The sequence below is a fragment of the Apteryx rowi genome, unplaced genomic scaffold (genome assembly GCF_003343035.1).
Source record: "Apteryx rowi isolate R43461 unplaced genomic scaffold, aptRow1 scaffold_699, whole genome shotgun sequence".
In the NCBI taxonomy this organism is placed as follows: Eukaryota; Metazoa; Chordata; class Aves; order Apterygiformes; family Apterygidae; genus Apteryx; species Apteryx rowi.
In genome coordinates, this window is record NW_020450981.1 from 7,241 (window position 1) to 29,538 (window position 22,298).

A 22,298-nucleotide genomic window follows, 5' to 3' on the forward strand; every position below is an offset into this window, starting at 1 on the left:
GAGGTTCAGCACCATGGCCTCAGTTCAGGCAGGTGGCAGCTTGCCCAGCTCTGTGCGGCCGCTGCCCTCAACTGCTCGGCTCTGGTTCTGCGCCAGGCTGTCCCCGCAGCCCTCGGGGAGGGCAGAGGCAGCACTGCCCGGGCGAGCACTCAAGGCGACACCTGCACCCCGCGCGCCTTCTCTTCCCGCCTTTGCCCTCTGCTTCCCTCTKCCTGCTTTTCAGGACACCCCAGCGCCTGCTGTGTCGGTGTCCCCAGAGCCCTCTGTTGCTCTGCCCTCGCTTGACCTCTGAGTCCTGGGAGAGACCCCTTGGCACARGAGCACGGGCACGGGCACCTTGGAGGTGGGGGAACCCCCACTGGGTCCATGGGCACCTGATGGCTGTGCACGTGGGTCCCTGCCAGTGCCCCAGGGGCCAGCGCCCCACGGCCCATCACCCTGGGAGGGAGATGGGGACTGAGGTAGCCCCTCGGGGCTGCTGTCATCCGCACACTCAGTGTGGGGCAGCCCCACGCCAGGGAGTGCAAGGGAAGGGGCTGGGGTGCAGGGAGCAGTTGAAAGTGTCCCTTTCCCGGGGAGGTGGAGGGAGCTGACACTAGCTCTTGTGGGAGCTGGTGGCAGAGCAAGGATAGCTGTGCTAGCAGGGTCCCTGGGATGGCTGGGAGAAGGGGGATGCTTTTGGCACAGCTGATGGGGTGCGCGTGCCCACGGTGGGGGGTGTCAGGAGACGTCTGTTTGCACGGCAAATTCCCCACAGGGCTGAGTGTTGAGCCCAGGCAGGGCAGCGTGGGGGGGGGGGGGGTTCCCACCCCTGCTCTTGCAGAAGGCAGAGCAAAGCCCCTGTGCTGCGTCGGCCAGGGCTGGGCAGAGTCCCAGCAGGGCTGAGCCTTGAGGAGTCTCCCCGGCACTGCCCCAGGCATGGCTGAAACACTGCCATGGCACCAGGGATTGCACAGGCCAGGACCAGTGCAAGGAAGAAGAGGGAGAAGTGCTCGTGTCCCACCCAAGCACTCTTGCCCTCCCGTTCAGGATGCACTACACCCAGTGTCCCAGGCGAGAGCTCAGCGCTGGCAGCAGGCAGCCAAGGGCACCCGCCCTGGCTCCAGCCCTCACTGCCGTGGCCCCAGCACCCTCTGTCCTGCCCAGCCTGGCCTCGTCCCTCCTAGCCTGGCCAGGGAGGATGCTCAGCAATGGCCAGAGCAGCTGGCCAGATCCTGCTCTCACTGCACAGGAGGTGCCGAGCCCAGCGCAGCCCGTGCTTGTGTTGGGGGCAATGAAGTGGTGTCTTAGTCCCTTTGTAGCACAGCCGGCACTGTGGAAGCTGTAACATAGGTCAGTGAGATGGCCTGGACCTGCAACCAGCCCCACTTGGCCCCTGAGCACCCGAGAACTAGGAGCAGCCTCCTCTGCAGCACTCCTGCTAGGAGAAGAAGCTTTTCTAGCAATACCTGTCCAGTGGGTGCAGCAGGTGCTGGCTGCCAGAAGCCGAGGAGGTGGGTAAAGCAGCAAATACAGGGTGGCCCAAGGGCTCTCTGAATACTTCTCAGCATTCCCCAAATCACTTGCTTGGCCTTTCCCTCCACTGAGGGCCCTCCAAGTGCCTTATGGTGTGCCCCAGGGGCCTCCAGGTGACTTTCATTGCAACCCAGGAGCATCAACATGCCTTTCGGTGTGGTGCAGGGGCCTCTGCATGCCCTTGTTCCCCAGCCCCTCACCAGGTTGTCATGCTTAAAATGCTTAGCCTTTGGACAGATAACCTAACCCAGGGCTCCAGAAACCCCTGCTGGCTGCCCCAGGTTGCTCTATCTTTGCTTTGTCCTCTAACTTTTCTGGGAGGTAATGCAAACCCCACGACACCCAGCAGATAGACTCCTGGGCTGCCCATACACGGGCAGTCATGGCACCATGGGATGCCAGCAATGCTCTGAAAGTGTGGAGGTCCCATCAGACCCATGTCCTACCTGCCAGTCCCAAGTCGATGGGTCAGCCTGGGGGCTCACACAGCTGTCGAATCCCACCCCAGGAGGATGCTTCGCTATTGATGTTTCCTGCTCAAAGGCTGAGAGAAGTGGATTTTGCCTGCTGGGCATGAAGGTTTGTATTCCTCTTAGCACAGGCAGCATCTTAGTCCTGAAGGACGTTACGGCTCTATTTTGCAATCAGACTGAGGCCCAGGACTCACTTCCACTTCCCAGATTGCGGTGCAGAAGGGTCTGACCTTGCTCCTGGGTGCTTTGTGCCTCTGTTTGTGTGTCTCAGCTGTCTGGGGAAATGATGACAGCTGTTTTCAGAGAGAAGCAGGTGGCAGGCATCATTTTGCTGCTTTGCTACCTCCAGCTACCTGAATTATTAACACCTCCCTTCTCAAGCCCCCCTCCGCTCTTTCTGCTGACACAAAACTGCCTGGGCCCCAGCTGCGCCCGGTGCTTCCATGAAGCTTTCCAGCTAGCTCTTGTCCATGGATGGATGTCCCCAGAGGAAAGCAGAAGGGACAGAGGATATAGCAGCAAGACAGGTAAAAGACATTTTGAATTTCCAGCATATAGCTATGGAGGAAGCAAAAGGAGGCAATCCTGTAAAGGAAAAACGTTTGCGTGGGCAGCCGAAACGATGATGATTAATCTTTCCGTTCGCCAAAAGATCAATTTTGATCAAGTCCTGGAGTGGCCTGGGGAGTAGCACGGCTTGCCTAGGGCAGCTGGTGCTGCTCTGTCACCTGTGAAGTATGCTGAAAGGCAAACAAGTGTGAGACTAACACTTCTAGGATGTTTACGGCTTTTCTTTAAGGGACCAGGGCTGTACTGTGGTGCTGGCTTAGGCAGAAAGCCAGCAATAGCCCCAGTAAGCCAGCAGTCCAAACCTACAGCCTTTCCCTCCTCTTTCTCATCCTGTTGCAACAGTTGGTGTGAGTGGAAACTTAGAGAAAAAAGCCTAGCTTTTCGTTTTGAAATACAGAGGTACTTTGAAACACCAGCTGTTATAATTGATCCCTGTCATGATGGATGCAAAGAGAGAGCACAAAAATAAGGGAAGGTTACCCAAAAGATCCTAAAAACTAGTGCACCTGAGAAAGTGGCTGCTAAGATATTTCTGCTTCAGAATTTGATGAAGAGGAATATCATTTAATGATGAGGATAACTGACCTTCCTTATGTGCCTTTATTTTTAGCCTCACTGATAAGGAAATAGGAGCGGTGTAACCTTATTCCTTTGTTTTTCCAGAGATTATAGAAATTAGAGATGGAAGAAAAGACCTCTCAGTGTCTCCTGTGGTCATGTTCTCATGCCATGTGGTACATCCCCTCTAGTGCCCTCTCAGGTTGAAGCTCAAATGCCCAAAGCACTGCTCTTTATGAGCCGCAGCCAGCCCTGGGCTGGGGGCACTGCCAGAGGTCTCTGCCCCAAACCCTGCCCCAAGCAAGGGCATCTCAAAGCTGGGACTGGGTGCTCAGAGCTAGGACCGGGTGAGAATGGGACACCGCTGAGGACAGAGCCCCCTCACCTCTCTGCACTCTGTCCCAGGATGGTCCCACTCTCAGGGGCGAGGAGAGTTTCCTTACACCCTGTCGGGATTTCCCTTGTTGCATCCTCTCCCATCACTGTGCATATGAGTCCAGCTCTGTCTCCTCTGCATTAGATAGCTGACAACAACAGTTAGTGAACCCCTCGGGCTGAGCAAGCCCCACTCCCCTGTACACTAGATGTTTCAGCCCCCAGCTTAGTTGATGGCCCCCACTGGACTCGCTCCAGTTTGTTGACATCTCTCAAGGTCTCTCCAACATCTCTCAAGCTTGAAAGCAGTATGGGCAGGCAGCCACCAAAGCAGGGCCAGGAGAGGAAAATCCAGGTGCTTGACCTTCTTAAACTGGTCCTTTGGTAAAACCACAGACAGCTCTGGCTGCACGGTGGTGGTGCAAAGTTATGAGAAAATGTATGGTCATTGTGTGGCACAGTAGAACAGCCTGGATTTAGCTGCACATGGATAAGGTGGATCACAGCAAGTGCAGCTCATGGGTGCTCATTCATTAAAAATTTAGAATGTCTTTTATGCCTTTGCCAAGTTTTGATGAACATGTCTTCCAGTGAGCAGAAGCAGCCAGAGGTCAGCAGGTGCACAGTGCTCCTGGCGGGATGGAGATGGCTCCAAGGTGAGTGATGAGAGGATGTGCTAGCGTCGAAGTGTGGCTGGCCCCAGCTTGAAAGCTGCCACTGTAAATTGAGCCATTCTGTGTATGGCTATAAAGCTGGTTCATTGTCCTTTCCCTGGGATGCTGTTGGCACCTCTTAGCTGTGAGGGTGAAATAGCTTGCAAGGTGACACTGCAAGATGGATCAGAAACTGATCTGGGTTAGCAACACTCCTTTCCAGGTCAAGTGATGGGAAGGAGCATCAGGCTGGGAGGCCCTTCGGCAGCATGGCCATGGAGAGACCTGTCCATGAAACATGGGTCAGGGCAGAGGAGTGGTGTGCTTCAAGTTGCATTGACTCTTCTCCTTGGAAAAGATGCTTTGTGAGAGAGAAGCTGACAAAGGCAGTCTTGCCTTGTATTTTATTGTAGAGCTATAACTCTGAGGCAGGCCAAAACATCCCGTCTCATCACCAGAAGTCCGTGGGCTCTTGGTGCAGGAAATGGCAGTGCCAACACAAACAGTGTTGCCAGTTAACAAAGCCCAGAAACAAGCACGAAAGCTACCAGACATGTACCTCTGCATTTGTTATCTCTCCTTAATTATTTCACAGGAGGAGCTGGCTGCCCAGGATGAAGCAGAAGATGCACATCCACTACTTATTCTGGATTTGGATTCTCTTCTTTGCAAATGCAGAATTTCTTCAGCCCTGCCCAAAAGTCTGCCTTTGCAAAGAGGGGGCCAGGTCTGTGAACTGTTCCGGAGTCGGTCTGAGTGGAAGCCTGATCTTTCCACCAGAGACAGAGCACTTGAACTTGTCTAGCAGTGGCTTGAGTGTTATGYCCAGCCTGGTGCTGAGATCCCTGTGGAAGCTCCAAGTTCTCCTTCTATGCAGGAACAACATTGCTGAGGTAGGAAGGGGAGCATTTCGCTCTTTGGAAAGACTCCAGAAGCTTGATATCAGTGGGAATGTGATCACAGTGCTAGGAAGCAGTTTTTCAGCTGGGCTCAGCTCTCTCCTTGAGCTCTCATTGTCCCACAACAGGATCCGGACGGCTCGTTTCAGGAGCTTCCAAAATTTTGAGAACCTGCAGAAACTCAACATCCAAAACAACAACATCTCTTCCATTGAAACCGGGCCCTTTCGAAGCTTAACCTGCCTGCGACAACTTCACCTCCAGAACAACCAGCTCCTGAGCCTTCACAATGGGGTTTTCTCCATGCTGCAGAATTTGGAGGTTTCGAACTTGGAAGGCAACAGGATCAAGACAATTGGCCCCGGTGTCTTCACACCCTTGAGTAGCCTCACCATCCTGAACCTGTAGCACAACGACATTGAGCACATCAGGTTCAAAACCTTCCTAACCATCCAGACCGCTGGGACACACATTCTGCTTTCCAACAACCCTTGGTTCTGTGACTGCGACCTGCAGAGGGTCTTTTCCAAGCTGCATAGTGTCTGGTGGCTGGTCCTGGACCACTATGAGAACATGACGTGTACAGACCCAGCAGTGCTGAGGAACGTCCTGCTGGCCTCTGTGGACACCCAGCTCTGTGCTGCAGAGACGGAGACAGTGCTTGTTATCACCTTCACGGTGTTTGTCACCATTGTGGCTGCCATCGTGATGGCAGAGCGGAACAGGAGGAGAAGGACAGGCAAGCACTGGAGTGAAGACATAGAGCTCTCTTACAGCATACATGGATGAGCTCAGCTACGGGGACCTGGGTTCTCTGGTGTGCGTATGACTTGGACATGAAACAAGGGCCTAACTCAGCTGTGCTGCCACTTTGGTGATATGAGAGGACACCAGTAGCAAGGCAGATGGAGCCAGGAATGCAACTTGGACATTTCTGTCCTTGCAGGGTGGAAACAAGCTGAGCAGGGCAGCTCTAGGCTCCTAGAAAACTGGCCTTAAAGCAAGGCAGTATGTGGTCTTTTGATTTTGTGTCCAAAAACCGGCTGAAGCCATGGGGCAGGGTTTTCTTCAACACAACGGAATTTTTTCTTGCGAGTACCTTTTCAAAGCACAGTCCCCTTTAGGGCTTCAGTTTCCAGATAGTCTTCTCTGCAGACTCAGCCTGGGAGCAGACATCTTTTTAGTACATGGCTCCATTCAGAATGAGCTCACTTGATAAATCTTGCCTGTTGCAGCCTTGACGTAATTTCTAAAGGCTGCACACTGCCTGGGAAGCACAGTGAGATGGTGGGAGATGAGGAGCCATTGAACATTTCATCAGTCAAGACTCTTCATGTACTCTTAGATGGATGACCAAGAACAAAGGCTGCAAATAAAAGCAAGCTGACTTGGTAACCTCTGGCCACCCGTTTGCTCCAGCTGATGAAGACAGTCTTCCAGCAAGGACATGACAGGCGAGATGCTGCTTGCCCTACGGTGGGCACTGACATGCCTGACAGACAGTGTTGAGGTCTGTCTGGTGAAGTCTTCTGCATCCCAGTACAGAGCTGCAATAGGACCATAGCCCGCAGCTGGCTCAAAACACTTTTTCACACAGGTGTGCAAATAAAGAAGTTTCAGATAGAGGACGTGCAATTCCTTTACAAGCTCTTCTATGCATCTGCAGTCCTCTTTTACAAAAGGCATTAACAGTAACCTAGTTATAAATCTAGGGGCATCCTTGTTTTCAGTGGTTTCTTTGATGATAACCTTTCCTTTTGTTTTGATTTTGTGTTTATCTTTAAAAAAAATGTATACCTGCTCAGATACAGGTGCATTTCTATTTTCTTATATTTCCCCCTCTTGCCCCCCTGAGCATCATTGCACCTTGTCCACACTTCTGCTATGCCTGGGAGTAGTTTGGTGTTACAGATAGCCCCAGAGAACGATGGGTGTGGGGGGGGGATATGCTGCAAAATAGCATCTGGGTTATCTTTGATTGCAGGTGGAACATGAGGCTGTCTGGTTGTACTCTGGGAAGGAAGGCCTATGCCATCCTGGGATATACATGGAGCTGCCTCACCATGAAAAGCTTCATGGTGTTATCCCTCTGCTTAGCTCACAGGGAGCGAGTCTCAGCCACAGGAGCCAGGCCAGCTTCTGACATTGTAATTTTGAGAAGATGTGGATTATGTGAAATAGAGAAGAGCAGAATGCAGGGGTTAGAAATAAAAGGCATAGGAAATGGAATTGCTTAGTTTAGAGGTGACTGAGAAGAGTCTTATGAACAATCATAATATACACACAAAAATGTTAAAATCCAAAAAGTCACAGAGACTGGGGTGGAGGGGCACCTCAGAAGATCTATGCTCCAAGCCCTGCCCCATGCAGTGCCACTCCAAATCCAGCCAGGATTTCCCTTTTTGCAGCTTGTGCCCATGGCTTCTCATCCTTTTCCTGCAAAGMGGCTTGTCTCTGTCTTCTCTGTAACCCCTCTATGTAGTTGAAGGCTGTTAGGTCCCTCTTTGCCTTTTCCAGGTTGAAGAAGCTTGGCTTCCTCAGCCTCTCCCTGTATGACCCATGCTCCGTGGGTCCCCAGCCAGTACCGCTGCATGGAGTTATTCCAGACCCAAGTTACATTTGTCCATGCTGAATGGAGTGAATCATGTAACATTCAGGTGTGCTTGGGGAGGAGGAGAAGTAGCATGACAAAGGGACAAGCACGGGTGTTGACTTTCAGTGCAATGGAAGTTACCAGCTAGGAAGGCTAATGAATGGATAAAATGCCCTGTCTGGCAAGGCAGGGAGAGCTGCTGCCCCAGACAGGGACCCTCCTGCAGGGGCAGACATGGCCATTGGCTCCAGGGGCTTTTACCCTCTGGGCAGGTGGGTCATGGACAGCTCTGTGTGCATCTGCCACAAGAGGGCAAGCTGAGATGCTAATATATCGCTGACAACAGGGCTGGAGCAGGCGGTGGTGAAACAGGATGGGGATGCCGGGCATGGGAGAAGGACTCCTTGTCTTTCCTTCCTGGACATCCATGCCAGGGGGCAGATGAGAAGAGCTCACCCCCTTGCCAGGTAGGTGTGATGAATCAGAGGTGTTACCCACAATCTCTGAGAGTTATGTCTGCACAGCACAGCACGGTGTGCATCCCCGGGCAGGGACAGTTGTCCCAGCTGTGCTGTCTCAGAGAAGGAGGTAAGCATTTCTGCTGTTCAGGGTCAGTCCCAATTTGTCTCCCTGAGACCAAGCCTGTTTGATGTTCCAGCAAGGCAACAATTCCCCAGGGGAAAGGGATGTTTGGCTGTTGAGACCCACTTCCATGCACACTTCATTGCACAATGTGTGCAAGAGAGGCTAGCAGCTGAACAGGCATCTTGCTTGCTTTCTTCCAAAATGTTTATCCCAGACATCTGTATAGTTTTCCTTCACTGAATTTATTGCATGGGAACCCAGCTAGGTTTCTGGCACCTGGCCCATTCCTCAGCTCTCAGCTTACTGCTGCAGGGATTGGCAGAGGGCAGAGCAATCATGACAAAGGTTGAATAAGGACATATTTTCTGTTCGGAAGTCAGCCCCCCCCAACTCCGGATGGTAGCACAACAGAGGGCAGTTTCCCGTGAAGAGGAGGCCATGATGTCTAGCAGACCTCCTCCTCGAGTGAGCGCATGGCCAGCTGGGCAAGGTCCCATCCCTTTTCCTGTCTCTTGTGAAGCTGTAGTCAGAAAACACGCAAGGTGCTAAAATCAAATTGCACTTGGAGGTGCCAGAGATCATACTCTAGGCTGCATCCTGAGGTGATGGGGAAGAAGAACAAGCACATCTGGGCTAGCAATCAGGCAGAACATCTGGGCTAGCAATCAGGCAGCACAGCCTTGCTCCAGCAACTGATCCAGCCCTTACAGGGGCTCTCCAGAGCAAGCGCAGGAGATCCTCTCACATTTCAGCCCCAGTCTGCCTCATGTGCTTCCAGGAGCTCACCCCCTCCTGTGTCAAAAGTAAATGGCAGGATGCAGCCTCACGCATGACTCATGTCTGAGAGCAGCAGGTCAAACCCTGCTAGGTTTAGCAGCAGTTCACACCTCTGCTTTTTTCCTGTTCTCTTCTTTTCCAGAGGACTCAATGAGGCCTGAAAAGAATGGGTTTTGAATGTTTTTCCTCTCATGGCCCCTTTAAGAGACAAAAAGATTTCTCTATATATGAAAGGGCAAGGTAGTCAACACCTGGTAGGTCTCAGGCTTGGTTTCTTCAGCTCTCAGGACTATGCACACCATAGCCTCTGAATGCATATGTAAGATGTGTTCAAATTGCATGGGTGTGGAAGGGGGGGATGCATGCAATTTTTAACAGGGAGTAACAACTTGTAAGAGCTGCCTAGCTTCCCAGCAATAACTGAGATACCAAAGCCTGTCCTGCAAGTGGCACTGTAGTACCTGTGTTACAAGACTTTCCTGTTCTTAGATACGGTGGGACCTGCTGGGAGAAGCAATGCAACAGCTCCATCAACAACCTCCTTGCTGTCCCCAGCTATAGAGCAAGGACTTGCTCCTAGAAGTGGGAATTAGCAAAGCCCTTGCAGGAGCAGAAGCAAAGAGAAGAGTGYACCTGGCCTGGCTGTGCTCCGGAAAAGGAGATGGAAGTGGCAGAAGGAGGTATCGATGTGTCTCYAGTGACTGGGCTTATCAAGGATGGAAGGAGCCCAGTGTCTGGGAGCAGCAAGAGCAGGGCTGACAAGCCAGGAGCCAAGGGGAACCCTGCTGCAGGGCCTGCACCAACATGGAACAGGGTCTGAACCTGGCAGGCAAAGCCAGGATCAGGTAACAGGCCCATCAAGAGCTGCAGATACAGCCAGGAGGTGGACTAGGGCCAGGAGCAGCAGATGAAGCTGGAGATTGGGGACAAGTTTACAACATGGGCCTGAGGCGTTCGTCCAGGAGATGGGGCCAGAGGCAATCTACTGGCAACATCAGTCCAAGGTCCATCTGGGAGGCAGGATTGGATACAAGCTACCTACCACCCAGGTCCATCCAGGAGATAGGCCAGAGACAAGCTACCTACAAAGTAGATCTAATGTCCATCCAGGTTACAGCATCTGAGACAAACTTTCTACTACATAGGTCCAAGGTCTGTGTAAGAGACATGGGCAGAAACAAGCACACCTTCACCAGAGCTCAGGACAGGACTAGGTGTCCAGGACTGAGCTTAAATGAGTCCCAGACCCATGGCTGGAGAGCGTGTGGGTAGAGGCCCCAGGTGAGGCTGCTCAGCACAATCGAGGGCCATTAGTGCCCTCAGGAGCACGACACCCAGACCAGCCCAAGGTTAGAGCACAAGGCCAGAACCACCCAGCGCCTCAAGGATTCAGCTCTGGTTTGATCTATGCTTCAAGACTGGGGTTGAAGGGAGCTCCAGGGTGGTGTTGCCCATCCCAGTGTGTGGTGGAATCCTTGTGACTGTACACATTGTGTTTCTTTCAGAACAACCCAAACTGGTCCCTGGGCTCCTGTGCTGTTTCCCTGTGCCTCTCTCCCAAATGTGGAGCTTGTGCCTGTTTTTCAGAGAGGATCTGCTCATTCAGGGAAGGAGGAAAAGTCTGATACTATGTTTGTAGAGATGCTCCGTTCGTGCCCAGATTAGATCTGTCACTTGGTATCCTTATTTGAGTAAAATTCCAAGTGCAGCTGAGTCACCAAATCCTGGAAAACATCATTGGGTGGCCAAGTCTAACTTATTTATAGGTGTTTGGCTTTCAAGGGCCCTTGTCCCTTTCCCAATGAATACACAGAGGGGCTGGGTCCCCTGGAAATGCTCTTTCACCTTTACAGCAGCTGGGCAGCAGAAAAAAACCAACTTTCCTATCCCTAAATAGAGGTCAGAGAAATGAAACAGATGGGCATCCAGCTGTGCTACCGGGGCAGAAGGCAAAGCCCATGCTGACTGCAAGAGGCAGAGGCGAGAGCCCTGGGCTTTGGGTCTCACCCCTGAGCATCCTCCCCATAGCCTTGCACAGTTCCTTATGGCCTGGCTGTGGGAGGTCCCCCTCTAAGCCAAAATGTCTCCTGCAGGAACCAAGGGCTGGGCAGGGATGGCTGCGCCTTCGCCAAGAGGCCTTCAGGGAGGTTGGGGGAATGGGGAGGGTGAATCGCTCTGCACTTACAAAGGAGTTGTGAACCCAAAGTACAACACAAGATAAGGAGCCTTCTTTTGGCAACTGGCAACAACACTCATAAAGAAGAGGAAGTTTCAGGTACCAGGAAAAGTCGTTGCAAGATAAAACGKTTGATTTTGCTGCGTGGGGGGTTGATTTGGTATCCATACCCGGAGGGTGCGTTCCTCATCCAGCTGGCTGAGCTTGTCTTTCCTTCTGTAGGGCCAGTGCTGCTGAGCTGTTATCTTCAGGTGTCCTGGACTACTCATAGAGAGGCAAGGGAAGGTACACCTGAGGAGCAAGACCATTCTGGAGATGCTCACTGTGCTCTGAAGGGGTCTGTACCTTGCCTGGAAAAACTTTCTAGGACCCACAAAGTAGGAAAGGCTGGAAAGTGTGGCTCTAGAGATACATCTGCAAGGGAGAGCTGAAGACAGACTTTTAAAGGAAAGCCAATCACATGAATCCAGGAGCTGGAGCTTTTAGAGGTCTCCTGTGACTCAAGATGAAAAACATCACAGGAGGCAACAATGTCAATGAGTGCCGAGGATCACCCAGCCTGCATATCAGGGAGACTCCCCCTCCTGCTTGCCCAGTGCCCAGGGATGCCTGATGCTTTTTGAGAGACAACAAGGACATGCCAGGAGCTTCAAACCCAAACTTGTGGCTGCTTGCTGTGTCCCCGAAGCGCTGTGACAGCTAAGGGATCAGCTGCTTTTGGGAGAAACCCAGGGCAAGATCAGCCCCTTCCCTTGGGCAGTCACCCCGGGGCATGGGAGGGGAGAGGGCCCTGCCTCCCGCAGCCTCAGTGGACGCAAGGGCAGAAGTGGAAGTGCACGGCATGCCTTCAGGGTCCATGTTTGCACCTTGTTTCTCTGCTGGGGGGAAAAGGATGGAGGGGAGAGTGGGGGGGATTTGGCAGTTTGCAGGCTTTGGAAAGGGTCCAACTGCCTTAGGAGAAATTCCTCGCATAGTTTTGCCATTAAGAAAGTGCTGACCTGTTCGGGGGTGTTTGCTGAGCAGTAAAGACAAGCCAAAAGCAGTTTGCAAGTGCTGGGAGAAAATGGCCCATTTTCTCATCACTAGGGTCATGCAGCAGGTCAGGATCTATTGGAAAAGCAGTACCTGGTGGGCAGTTATTTTGAAAGCCATAAACAACTCCACCAGGATATTTTGATACTCGCTGCCTTTACCTGCAGCCAGGGGAGATGCTCCAACTACAGCAGAGGAGCTGATGGTACCATACTGGTACCCATGACACAGGCGAGGGTCAGAGGGATGTCCTGCTGGCTACATCCAGGCTGCTTGGCTGGAAACTGGAGTCCAGGACCTCCCTGTGCTGCTCTCTGAAACCCTGCCAGTCCCACAGGTGACACCCGGGAGATGGGCAGAGAGCTGAAGTCTCAGGATGGGGATGAGAGGATGGTGGAAGGAGGGGGGCATTAGCTGTGGTAGGACCTGGGGAACATTTGGGGATGTGAGGGACATGCACAGGACAGAGAAGCTCTTCCTTATCATAACACAGCCAGSCTGCTGGTGCTGATAACTGAAATGTCAGAGAGGAGTATTCAAGCCAGAAGCAGGCAGGCGGAGGAGAGCACCTGGTTTGGGCTGGTGTGACTCACGCAGGGAATGTGGCTAATGTTCAATGAACCTCTGAAAGGCCAGAAGGTAAGTAAACAGCATAACTGCAATAAATAAGGAAGGCAAATCAGACCACCTACAGCACCAGGAGAGCAGCAAGTGCAGGTCTGAGCAATGGAGCAAGGGCAAACCTGCAATACACTGATGCCAGATGCCTAAAAACAAGAAGGGAGAACCAGAATGGTAGGTCAATAAAACCCAGGTTTGCAGCTTCACAGGACTGAGAAAGAAGGACCTACATGCAGGGGAGTGGCAATGTACCTGGAGGATAACATGAAATATATTAAGGGACAAGAGACCTCCTTGGGCATCCCTCAGGCTGGAAATCCCAGACTCTGCTAATAACAAATGTACTGTCTGCTCAGGACAGTGATAGTGATGGGGAAATCCCAAATGAAGCTAGGGGAGCTGCAATTCTAGGAGAGGCAATAACAGGGATGCTTTGACTCTCCACTTGCAGACAGGATCAAAGCATCAGGGAACAAGATGTAAAGATAAAATCTTTGAATGCAGTAAACGATGCCATCCCACCACAACTAGTCTGAGAACCCACAGGAAAAGATGCTTTTCTGGATCTGCTCTTGAGCAGCACATGAGACTTAGCTCAAGAGGATCCAATACAGCTGTGGTACAATGTGATTTAATTTTGTGTCAAGGAAGAGCAGGCTGAATAAATTTGGTACGTGGCTATTCATTGTTAGGACAAGAGACTATGTAAAAATGAGGCAACGTGTCCAAAAAAGAGAAAAGCAGGCCAACACCAAAACTCTCAAAGCTGTGGTCCAAAAAGCCAGAGTTCTTCAAGCTGTCTGGAGGCTGAAGAAAAGTACAGTATTAGGAGTCCCTGAGAATGTGTACCAAAGTACAAAAAGCAAAAAGAGCAATCCAATAAAGCCTCTGCACAGCTGATGAGAAAGAGTGGGCAGCATGGGGAAAAGGCTGATGCTGAAGAGCAGAAGGTTTGCCAAAAGGACAACAGGGAGGCTCAAAAAACACAGCAGGTCAGATGTAAATGGGAAAGCAAGAGGGCTAAAAGCAGACTTGAGGAAGATTTTGCCAGGTGTGCTCAAACCAGCAGTAAACAGCCCAGCAAATCTACATAATGCAGGGAGGCAGCTGGGGAGCTGCAGGGACAATGAGAAGAGCAAGGGGTGAGCACAGTGTGTGGGGATGGGGAGGCCATGGCAGAAAGGCCCAATGACTCCAATGTGTTTAGGGACATCCCCACCCCCAGCTCTTTTTTTTTGCCACAGGCAGGTGAGGGGGTCTAATAAATTTGAACAGAAGTCCTGGAAGGCTTGTCTTGGAGGGACAAGCTAAATGTCAGTCAGGTGCAGAAGTCGACAGTCCCAGAGGAACTCAAAGGTGGCCAGCAGGGAAGGAGCAGCAGGGAAACAGGCCCAAGCTGCAGCAGCAGAGAGATCTCCCAGCAGAGAAAAGTCTTGTTCCTTACAGGTCAGAGAGCCCAGTAGGGCAGAGGGTCCAGGACAGCCCAGGAGGTTTTCTTTCCCTGTTGAATTTGCAAGCAGATGCTGAAGATGATGGAGAAGCAGAAAGCTCTGCCCTGGCCTGCATGCTGTTTTAAAGGCTTCAGTCTGGGCTGTACCATAAAACTAGACTCCTCTGTCCTTGTCTAGCTCCTGGAGATGCTATTTCAGTGCTCTCCAGGGTATCCAGTGACATGCAGAAGCTGGCTGCAAGGATCCTCGAGGGCCAGGATCCTCATGGCTCTGACATTGTGTGGGAAACCCTYCCTGGGGGTCAGACCCTCTCAAGGGTGTGCAGGAAGCCCAGTGGCTTGGCACAATCTTTCAGTGTTTCTGCATGTCCTGACATGGAAGAGCAGAGCAGAACCTCCACGTGTCCAGACACTGGGCTTCTTGGAGTATTCCTATCCTGCAGCACAAACCATCATGAGCTCCTCTGTGGGGAACTGAGAATTTCCTTTTTCCAGGGAGGAAGTATCTCCTATTTTGAGTTTGGCTGGGGCAAAGGACTTTGATTTTTTTTTTTTTTCAGCTGATGCTAAGCCAAAGTTGACCATTGTTTTCCAGGGATGATGCTGACTGTAATCTGGGAAAGAGGAGGTGATAATCTCACGGCTGCTGGAAGCCACCCAGCAGTTCAGGGCCTGCTGAGCAGTCGGGGCAATTCATTGCCAGGCTGACATCTACACTGTATACCAACCTGCCTTGATACGGCACTAGGAGCAGGGCCAAAAGCCTCCTGCCAAGGAAGACTTGCAGCAGGTGTACTGGCTGCATTCTGGGTCTGTCTCCAAGAGATCAGCAGAGCCACATGCCCGGACCTCCTGTTTTAGGGCTGTTTCCTCTTGGTGTTATTTCCATGCAGGCAAAATGCAGCTATGAGCAGAGTGGTCATGCCCCCTCAAGCGAGCGGGACATGCAGTCCATACGACCATGCAGTGCACAGCATCCTGCTTGCCCCGTCAGGTCCTCCTCTTGCTGCCAGCCATGTGTGACCCATGTCTTCCCACCTGCATGCTGCTCACCCGCACCTAATCCAGAGAAAGCCACTGTAATTATAGTGGCCTGATACCGTTCTGCATGCAGGACCTGCTGCTTGCTAGGCAATGGTGTCACTTGCAGGAGGAGTCTCCTTTGAATTGCAGACTGGGCTTAGCCCCAGCTGCCAAAGGGTGCAGACTGGGCCATCATTGGGCTGGACCCAGCTCTCTCCTACCGAGACCATTTCATGCTTGGCCAGAGTTCAAGGCTCTCAGGATGCTCAGGCAAGCACTTGTCTGTCAATGAAGGAAGGATAAGGAACGTGCGTTTTTTTGTGTGTCAAAAATAAATAGCTTTTAAAGAGATCTCTTTGAAAGGGTTGGGAATGGGGAGCAGGAATTTGGCAGAGTTTGCCTGCTCTGTGGCTATCAGCCCTGACTCATGTCAAGCAGGGCTGATTTTGATTTGAACTGATTTGCAAGTCTCTGGAGAAAAAAGAGGAAGTGTGTGTTTGTGAGTGGAGCTTGTCAGGGGCACAGCACCCTTGGATAGGCCACCTAAGGGGGACGGGGCAGGAGGAAAAGCCTGGTGGGCCCAGGGAGTCCTCCAGGCAGGGAGCTCGTGGCTGTGGGTGGCCCCTATTGAGCCGAGCTGTGCCGAGCTGTGGGAGGGGATCCAGAGGGGCCAGAGACGGCAGCCAGGATGTCCTGACGTGGGAGGACTCCTCCCTTGCATGAGCAATTCAGGCCTCGTGGCTAAATTGGGAGTGCGGGGGAAGTCTGTGAGCTTTCCGGGCCCCGCTGGGTTTAACATAGCAGGGAATGTCTGGTGCTCTTGGCCCAGTGAGCCCCGAGCCTCACTGCAACAAGGGGAGGGGGGGCTTCAGGCAGGGCCCATGATGGAAGAGGGCAGCAGGGGACACAGTGACCTGGATCCCGTGCCCAGGAGAAGGGCTAGCACAGCGTGGTCCTTGCACAGATGGGCGATGGGAGCACAGGTTGGCTAGTGGCTCACCCAGCTCTACCTCCAAGGGCAGCACTAGGAAGGAGAARAAACTTGTGCCTGGTTACTGTCTGTGGACTGTCTCCTTGTACTCCCATAGCATCTCCAGTCATTGGATTAGGGATATTGGAGGGGACATGCTTATGTAGGCCATTAGGACCTGTTCAGGGGCTTGTTGACCATGAATTTCCCTCCTTCCTTTCTGACCTGCTGATCCTACCCAGCTCCACATACTAACCTGGCAGCAGGCTCCAGAAGGGCCCTACCGCTGGGGACAGAAATGCTTTCTTGGATGTGCTTTCAGTCTGTCTTTGATGAGTGCCAGCTAGTGCCCGTAGTGCTGCTATTGTGGAATCTGGTGAACGACAGCTCTGCATTCACCTCATCCACCACCTTCATGGCTTGTAACCCTCCATCATGCCCCCTTCCACCTTCTCATCTCCTAATGAGAGCCCCTGCCATGATAGTCTCTCCTGTGAGCCAGCTGCTCCGTCCCCTGGATCATTTTATTTCCTCTTCTCTGGACCGACTCCAGCTCCACAAGGACCCTCTCAAGCTGTAGACACCAGACCTGCACACCACACTTGTGGTGTGTGTGTGCGCACCAAGGTTTCATATGATGGCAAAGCTGTACCCTCTGTATTTCCCACAGGACTGTGAGGCAGGAAGGGAACCACGTGCTATTTTCCACACCCAACCAAGAGGCAGAGAAACCCACGTGCGAGCCAAATGGATGAGCCATGCAAGAAGCATCCGCCTTATCCCCTTTCCCATGAAATGCTTCTCTCAGCGTTTCTTTTGATGTGTGCAGAAGTATTGATTTTTCCCATGGAGTGGATGAGTCATGGAGGAGAAGGGAGGGAGCAGGGACAGCCAGGACACTCTGGATGCCTGTGCCAAGTGGGGAAGTGGGGAGGCTGTTTGAGGGAGCAGGTGTCACCCGAGGGTGCATGCGAAAGCCATGCAGCAGGAAGCAGGAGGGAGCTGGGCCAAGGATGCACAAGGCTCAGGGATCTGGGGCTCACTCTCTCCCTGCTGACGCTGCACAGGGGCTCCCCCAGTCCTGCCGAGGCTTGGGATGGGAATAGGGGGGGTTGCTCTCTGGCTGCCCTCCTCCTTCCCTGGGGCAGAGGTTACTGTGCGCATGGGGGTGAGCTCTCAGCTACGACTGTGCCGAAATAGTAGTTGTGTATCTGCCGGCTCCAGAGCCAGTGCTCTTGCTTGGCCTTATCTCTGTGTGTTGCTCAGCTCTTTTATTGCTGATAACTGGCTTGGGATCAGGCCAGGCCATCTCCATTGAATCATGACTCAGCCAAATGAGAGCTCGCTGCAGCACGTGGTTGGGGGCAGATGGCAAGAGGCAGCGCCCCGTGAGAGGCAGCGCTCTGCTCAGCCTTGCCCTGTCCTGGTGCAGCCTGCCTTCCTCATGCTGGGGGACCCATGCCTTGTGGGGCTGCAGATTGGAGCCTGTCCTGTCCCTGCTGAGGCAGGAGCTGATGGTGCGTTGGTCCCCTGGGCTCTGTTTGCCTCCCTGCCAACTGCAGCAACCTGCACCATCCTGTCCCCTCCGCATCCTCAGGAGGCTTATGGGTGGGCTGCAGATCCTGGAGCGTTTCTGCTCCTGACCAGGCCTCCGGCCACCCCCAGAATGACTCCTTCCTGCTCCTCTCCAGCCCCCTGCTAATGCATCTGCCAAAGCCAGCTGCTGTGGCTAGGTGTGGTGCCACTGTGGTTACAGCCTCCCCGGCCCCCCAGTCTGGATTAGCTCATCCCTTGTGCACATGGACGGGTAACGTGCTTCCCAACTTGGCCAAGATCTTGCGCTTGCCAGTTTCCCCCCTTTTGGGGAACATCTGGATTTCCAATTATTCCCACTCCCTGTCTGAGCAGCTTGGGTCCTTCCCAAACCCCCTCCCTCACTCCAGCATGGCCCACAGAACGGGACAGGGCCCAGGCTGCTAGCCGCGGGCTTTGCAAACCCCCCCCCCCCCACATGCCCTACGCAGCCTGTGCCTTTACCTAGGTGAGCAGGGCTCTTTTCTTTCACTCCGAGATGTCTGCTCTAAGCTGTGCAGGAGGGAGTCACAGGCCCCCTGAGCCTTGCCTTTGAGGAGGGAGCATTTCCCATTTCTCAGCCTGGGGGTAATTGTTATCTGAGTGACTCGACCCCCAAGGCTTTGACCTCCTTGCTTTGATGCTTTGTGGGCATCCTCACATCAGCCAGGGCCTGAAAAAAATGAGGGAGAAAAGGCTAGGGGGGAGGGAGAAGCTGGGGGATTCAAAATTAGTGCAGCAGAGCCTGGAGCACTTTCACTACGCATTGGTGCTCTGGGATCAGCCTGGGGTCACTGTAACAGAAAGGAGACCGGCTGTGGCCAGCACCATGTCCCTCACTTGGCGGGAAGGAGGGTCTCAGATATCTCCTTTGGCTGGATTTCATGGACACCTCCTACAGGGAACACCTGGACSCCCACACTGAAGAGGGTCTTCGACAGCTGCCAACTTTGGGGGTGAATTCTCCTGTTGGAAAACATAATCCTTCGTCATTTAACTCCCAACAACGGCAAGCAGCTCCATCCCTGACTACAGAGCTGTGACACAGATGATGCTTGGAGCGGGGGGAGGCCGCCAGGAAGGGTAGGAAACAGCCGATCTGTGCAGCATGGGTCTTTCCCCGACGGAGTTTACCGTGACGCATGGCCGGGTGGAAGGCAAACAGCTCCCGAACGATTTTTCACTGAGGGCTCGCAGCGCTGGGAATGTCGTTGTGGTATAGCTAAATGTCACGTCAAGGAGGCAGGTTACAAAGGCAGGCTCTGTCATGGACGCCGTGACTAAGGCAAGGGCTTAGTGACCGGCACAGACAGAAGAGCCTCCTGTCAATCGGGTGGTTTTCTGCTCCCTATGCTCRCTGCGGCCTTTGTTTTTCTGCCCGGCCGCTTGCCAAATGTTGTCCTTTGTCTTCTCGTCCCTCGCTGCTCCCCCTGGGCCCCAGCCCTAGGGCTCCTGCTGCTCTGTTCGCCCGCTTTCCCCCCCCTCCCCTACAAAAGCAACAGGTTTTCGGGGGAGCCAACGGTCACGACTTGCAGGGCATCTTCCCGGCCGGCAGCCACGAGCGACCCGGGGCTGCTCCTTCTGCCTGCAAGCACTGCGGCCACCGCTCACGCCCTGAGCCCGTCCCTCGTCGCACCGATTAGGACTCCTCTGGCCGCCCGGCAGCCAAGGGACACGCGGCCCTTTGCAGTGACTGTGCCGAGGCCGCTTGGGGCTCAGGCCGGGGTGGTGGTGGGGGGGAAACGTGGCCAGGCGCCATGTGTGCCAGCCTGGCGGAGACGGCATTTGCAAACGCCCTCCCTCCGCCAAAAACGAGGGAAGAACAGGCGAGTCGTCCTGCGGGGTTGCCACGGTGACACTTCTTTTTTGGCAGCCGGGCTGTCCGTGCCGCGGTGCTGGCAGGGGCCGCGTGCTGCCTGCGCGGAGCTGGGCAGCAGCCCCCTCCGTCCCCACGCTCGGCAGCTTTGCCCAGGGCACCCGCTGCCCCCAGGACACCCATTAGCATGGGGGGAGGCCACAAGGAGGGAAAGGACGGGAGCCGGGCACGGGAGAGGAAAGTGGGACCCTGGGGAAGCTACGCAGGGCGCTGACACGCAGAGACAAAAATGCTAAAACTTTGCTGGAGTCTGAAGCCTGCAGGGCAGAAGGGCCTTTTGGAAGGAGCTTGGGAAAGCGCGGCTGCAAGCAGCCGAACCGCCAGGAGAGCACCGCTGGTTTCCATTTGGTCGGCTTTCGAAAGAGCAGCCTCCCTGGCAGCATCCCCCCCCCCCCGGCCCCCCATGGTGGGTAGTGTTTGTTTGCTTGGGAAAGATGAGCCTCATTATCTGTCCGTTGTGGCTTTAAAACTTTAAAGCGCAGTGGGAGGACATTTTATTAGCATGGGAAACTGCTCTGGTGTCAGTGAGGCTGCAGCAAGACTTTTTGCATGGAGGTCCGCTGCATGGGGAAGATGCCTCCATGCCAGCGGGGCAGGCTATGGGGCCAGAGACCCACTAGTGCACGCAGAGCAGCGAGGAGGGCAGATGAACGGCCATGCAATTAAACGCCGTCCTGTTCCTCCCCTAGAGAATATGCGATGCCAGAGCGTGGCAGGCGCAGGGCAATTTCCCGCGGCACGGTGCGGGAGGCGCTGCAAGAGGCAGAGGGAGTGCGGCTGGGCTGGGCAGAGCCAGGAGATGCAGCAAGGAGGAACGGCGGGGTGCAAGTCAGTGCAGCGTTCTCCTCGATCCTGGCGCTTCCCGCTCGCAGCGATAACATCTTTGCTCTCGCTGAACTGCTGCCCGCTTAATTGTGTGGGAAGGGCCAGGCGGGAGGTCAGGGTAGCCCTGCTGTGATTTATACCTGGGGAGGCTCTGGGCCCGAGCTGTGCCGATAAGGATAGGAGAGTGTTTCCTCTGCTGATTGAAAGCACTGCCCAAAGCAATAACTGCAGAGTTGCCCTGCAACCTCTCGCACTCTGCAAGAACGTTCACCCCGTCTGTTCATACCGAGCCCATTAAAGGCTGGCTCGCTTTGAAGACACCGCCACTATCAAGAGAATTATTTTCCGTTTTTAAGGAGTTTTTTCCAAGCACCATCCTTGCCCCAGGACTCTCTTCCCACTTGCTACACATTCCCCAGGCCCGGAGCCACTGCGACTGCTCCTGTGTCCCATCCACCCCTCCGAAAACTGTGTGAGAAATGGCCTTGCAACAAGTCCGGGCTGCCACGTGTTGCCTTTTGTATGGTTTAGGTGCTCAGGCAATGCACATCAGCATCTACCTGGAAGAAAGGAAGCCAGCTGCAAAGGAAGAAAGGAGAAGTAAATCACTCAGCGTCCAACTGGGAAAGTGCAAATTTAACAGTTCTAGCCACGTAAAAGCATCCTGCACCCAAACAAAAAGCAGCTTTGGTGTCTACATATCACCTCTAGACCAAGGTTGTGCTAAGGAGCATTTGGCTCTGTGGCACAAGGCACAGTGTAAAGACACATAGTTAAAAGATGTATAGCAATAGCGATAGTGTGAGCTAGGAGTCGAGCAGCTGGATGTCATGGTTTATTCTGCTAGATCCCAGCCATTGCTTAGACTAAACATTGCCTCCGCCATCAGTGAATCACCGCTAGATCCGCTGGAAGTTTCCAGGGCTTGAATTTCAGAAACTTGCTGCCGCGGGGCACTAAAACACTGCAGAAGACAAAGCAAGGTGTGGCAGGTTTTGGAGGGATTATCTTGCCTTAGACAGAGGATAGAGCTGGAGGGAGATGAAAGCTGGAACAGGGGGAGGAGGTGAAAGCGGGAGGTAGCACAAGCTCTAAAGCATTTCCCTGCATGGAAAGGTGAGGCGAGGTGCGCTGAACCGCCTGGGGTCTGGCACCCCAGCACCCTGGCAAGGGCTGATGGTGCCCAGGGTCCCCTAGGGCCTCCTGTCCCATCGAGCTTGGCCAGGCGCGAGGTTCAGTGCATGGACAGCCAGGAGAAACCAGGGTGGCAGCGAAAGGCTCAGGGGTTTCCATGGCCCCCAAGCGCACAGTGGGGAGGAGATGGCTTGCTCCTTCAAGGGCCGGGCCAGGCAGGGTAGGGCCAAGAGGGCATGGGGCTCCCCAAACACAGCACCCTTCCCTGCTGGGCAAAACCGGGCCGGCCGGTGCCTCCGGGGCTTGGTTATGGGGAGAGGAGGTGGAAGGGTGAGCTCTGCTCACTGATTCACTCACTTGTTCAAGACCAGGCTTGATTTGAGAGCCGAAATCCATTGGCTTGGCGGAGCAGGCAATGCCGGGGCACGTCTCCGGCACACGGGCCTGCCGGGCGGTGCAGTTGGCAGGGCAAGGGCATTCAGCCGCACGCCAGGGCCCTTCAGCCAGGTGCCCTTCATCCCCCAGCTCGTGGGTGCCGCTATGCTCCTCCGCGCCCACCGCGGGAAGGGAGCCGGTGGCGCGGGGCCGCCGCAGAGCCCCAGGGTGCCGGCGGACGGGCGG

The 22,298-nt window shown here is 53.9% G+C and overlaps 1 protein-coding gene and 1 long non-coding RNA gene across 2 annotated transcripts; one reads left to right on the forward strand and one right to left on the reverse strand.

Moving 5' to 3' along the window:
- Nucleotides 1-4,965: 4,965 nt before the first annotated feature.
- Nucleotides 4,966-5,832, forward strand: LOC112975868 (SLIT and NTRK-like protein 4). Its single transcript, XM_026086502.1, is given in 1 exon segment — nucleotides 4,966-5,832. A coding segment is annotated over 1 exon segment (867 nt).
- A 15,045-nt stretch (nucleotides 5,833-20,877) lies between these two features.
- LOC112975873 lies at nucleotides 20,878-22,292 on the reverse strand. Its single transcript, XR_003256807.1, has 2 exons — nucleotides 22,035-22,292; nucleotides 20,878-21,122 (listed from the first exon to the last, which is right to left on the reverse strand). It is a non-coding gene; the product is annotated as an uncharacterized LOC112975873 (long non-coding RNA).
- Between the last annotated feature and the right edge of the window lie 6 nt (nucleotides 22,293-22,298).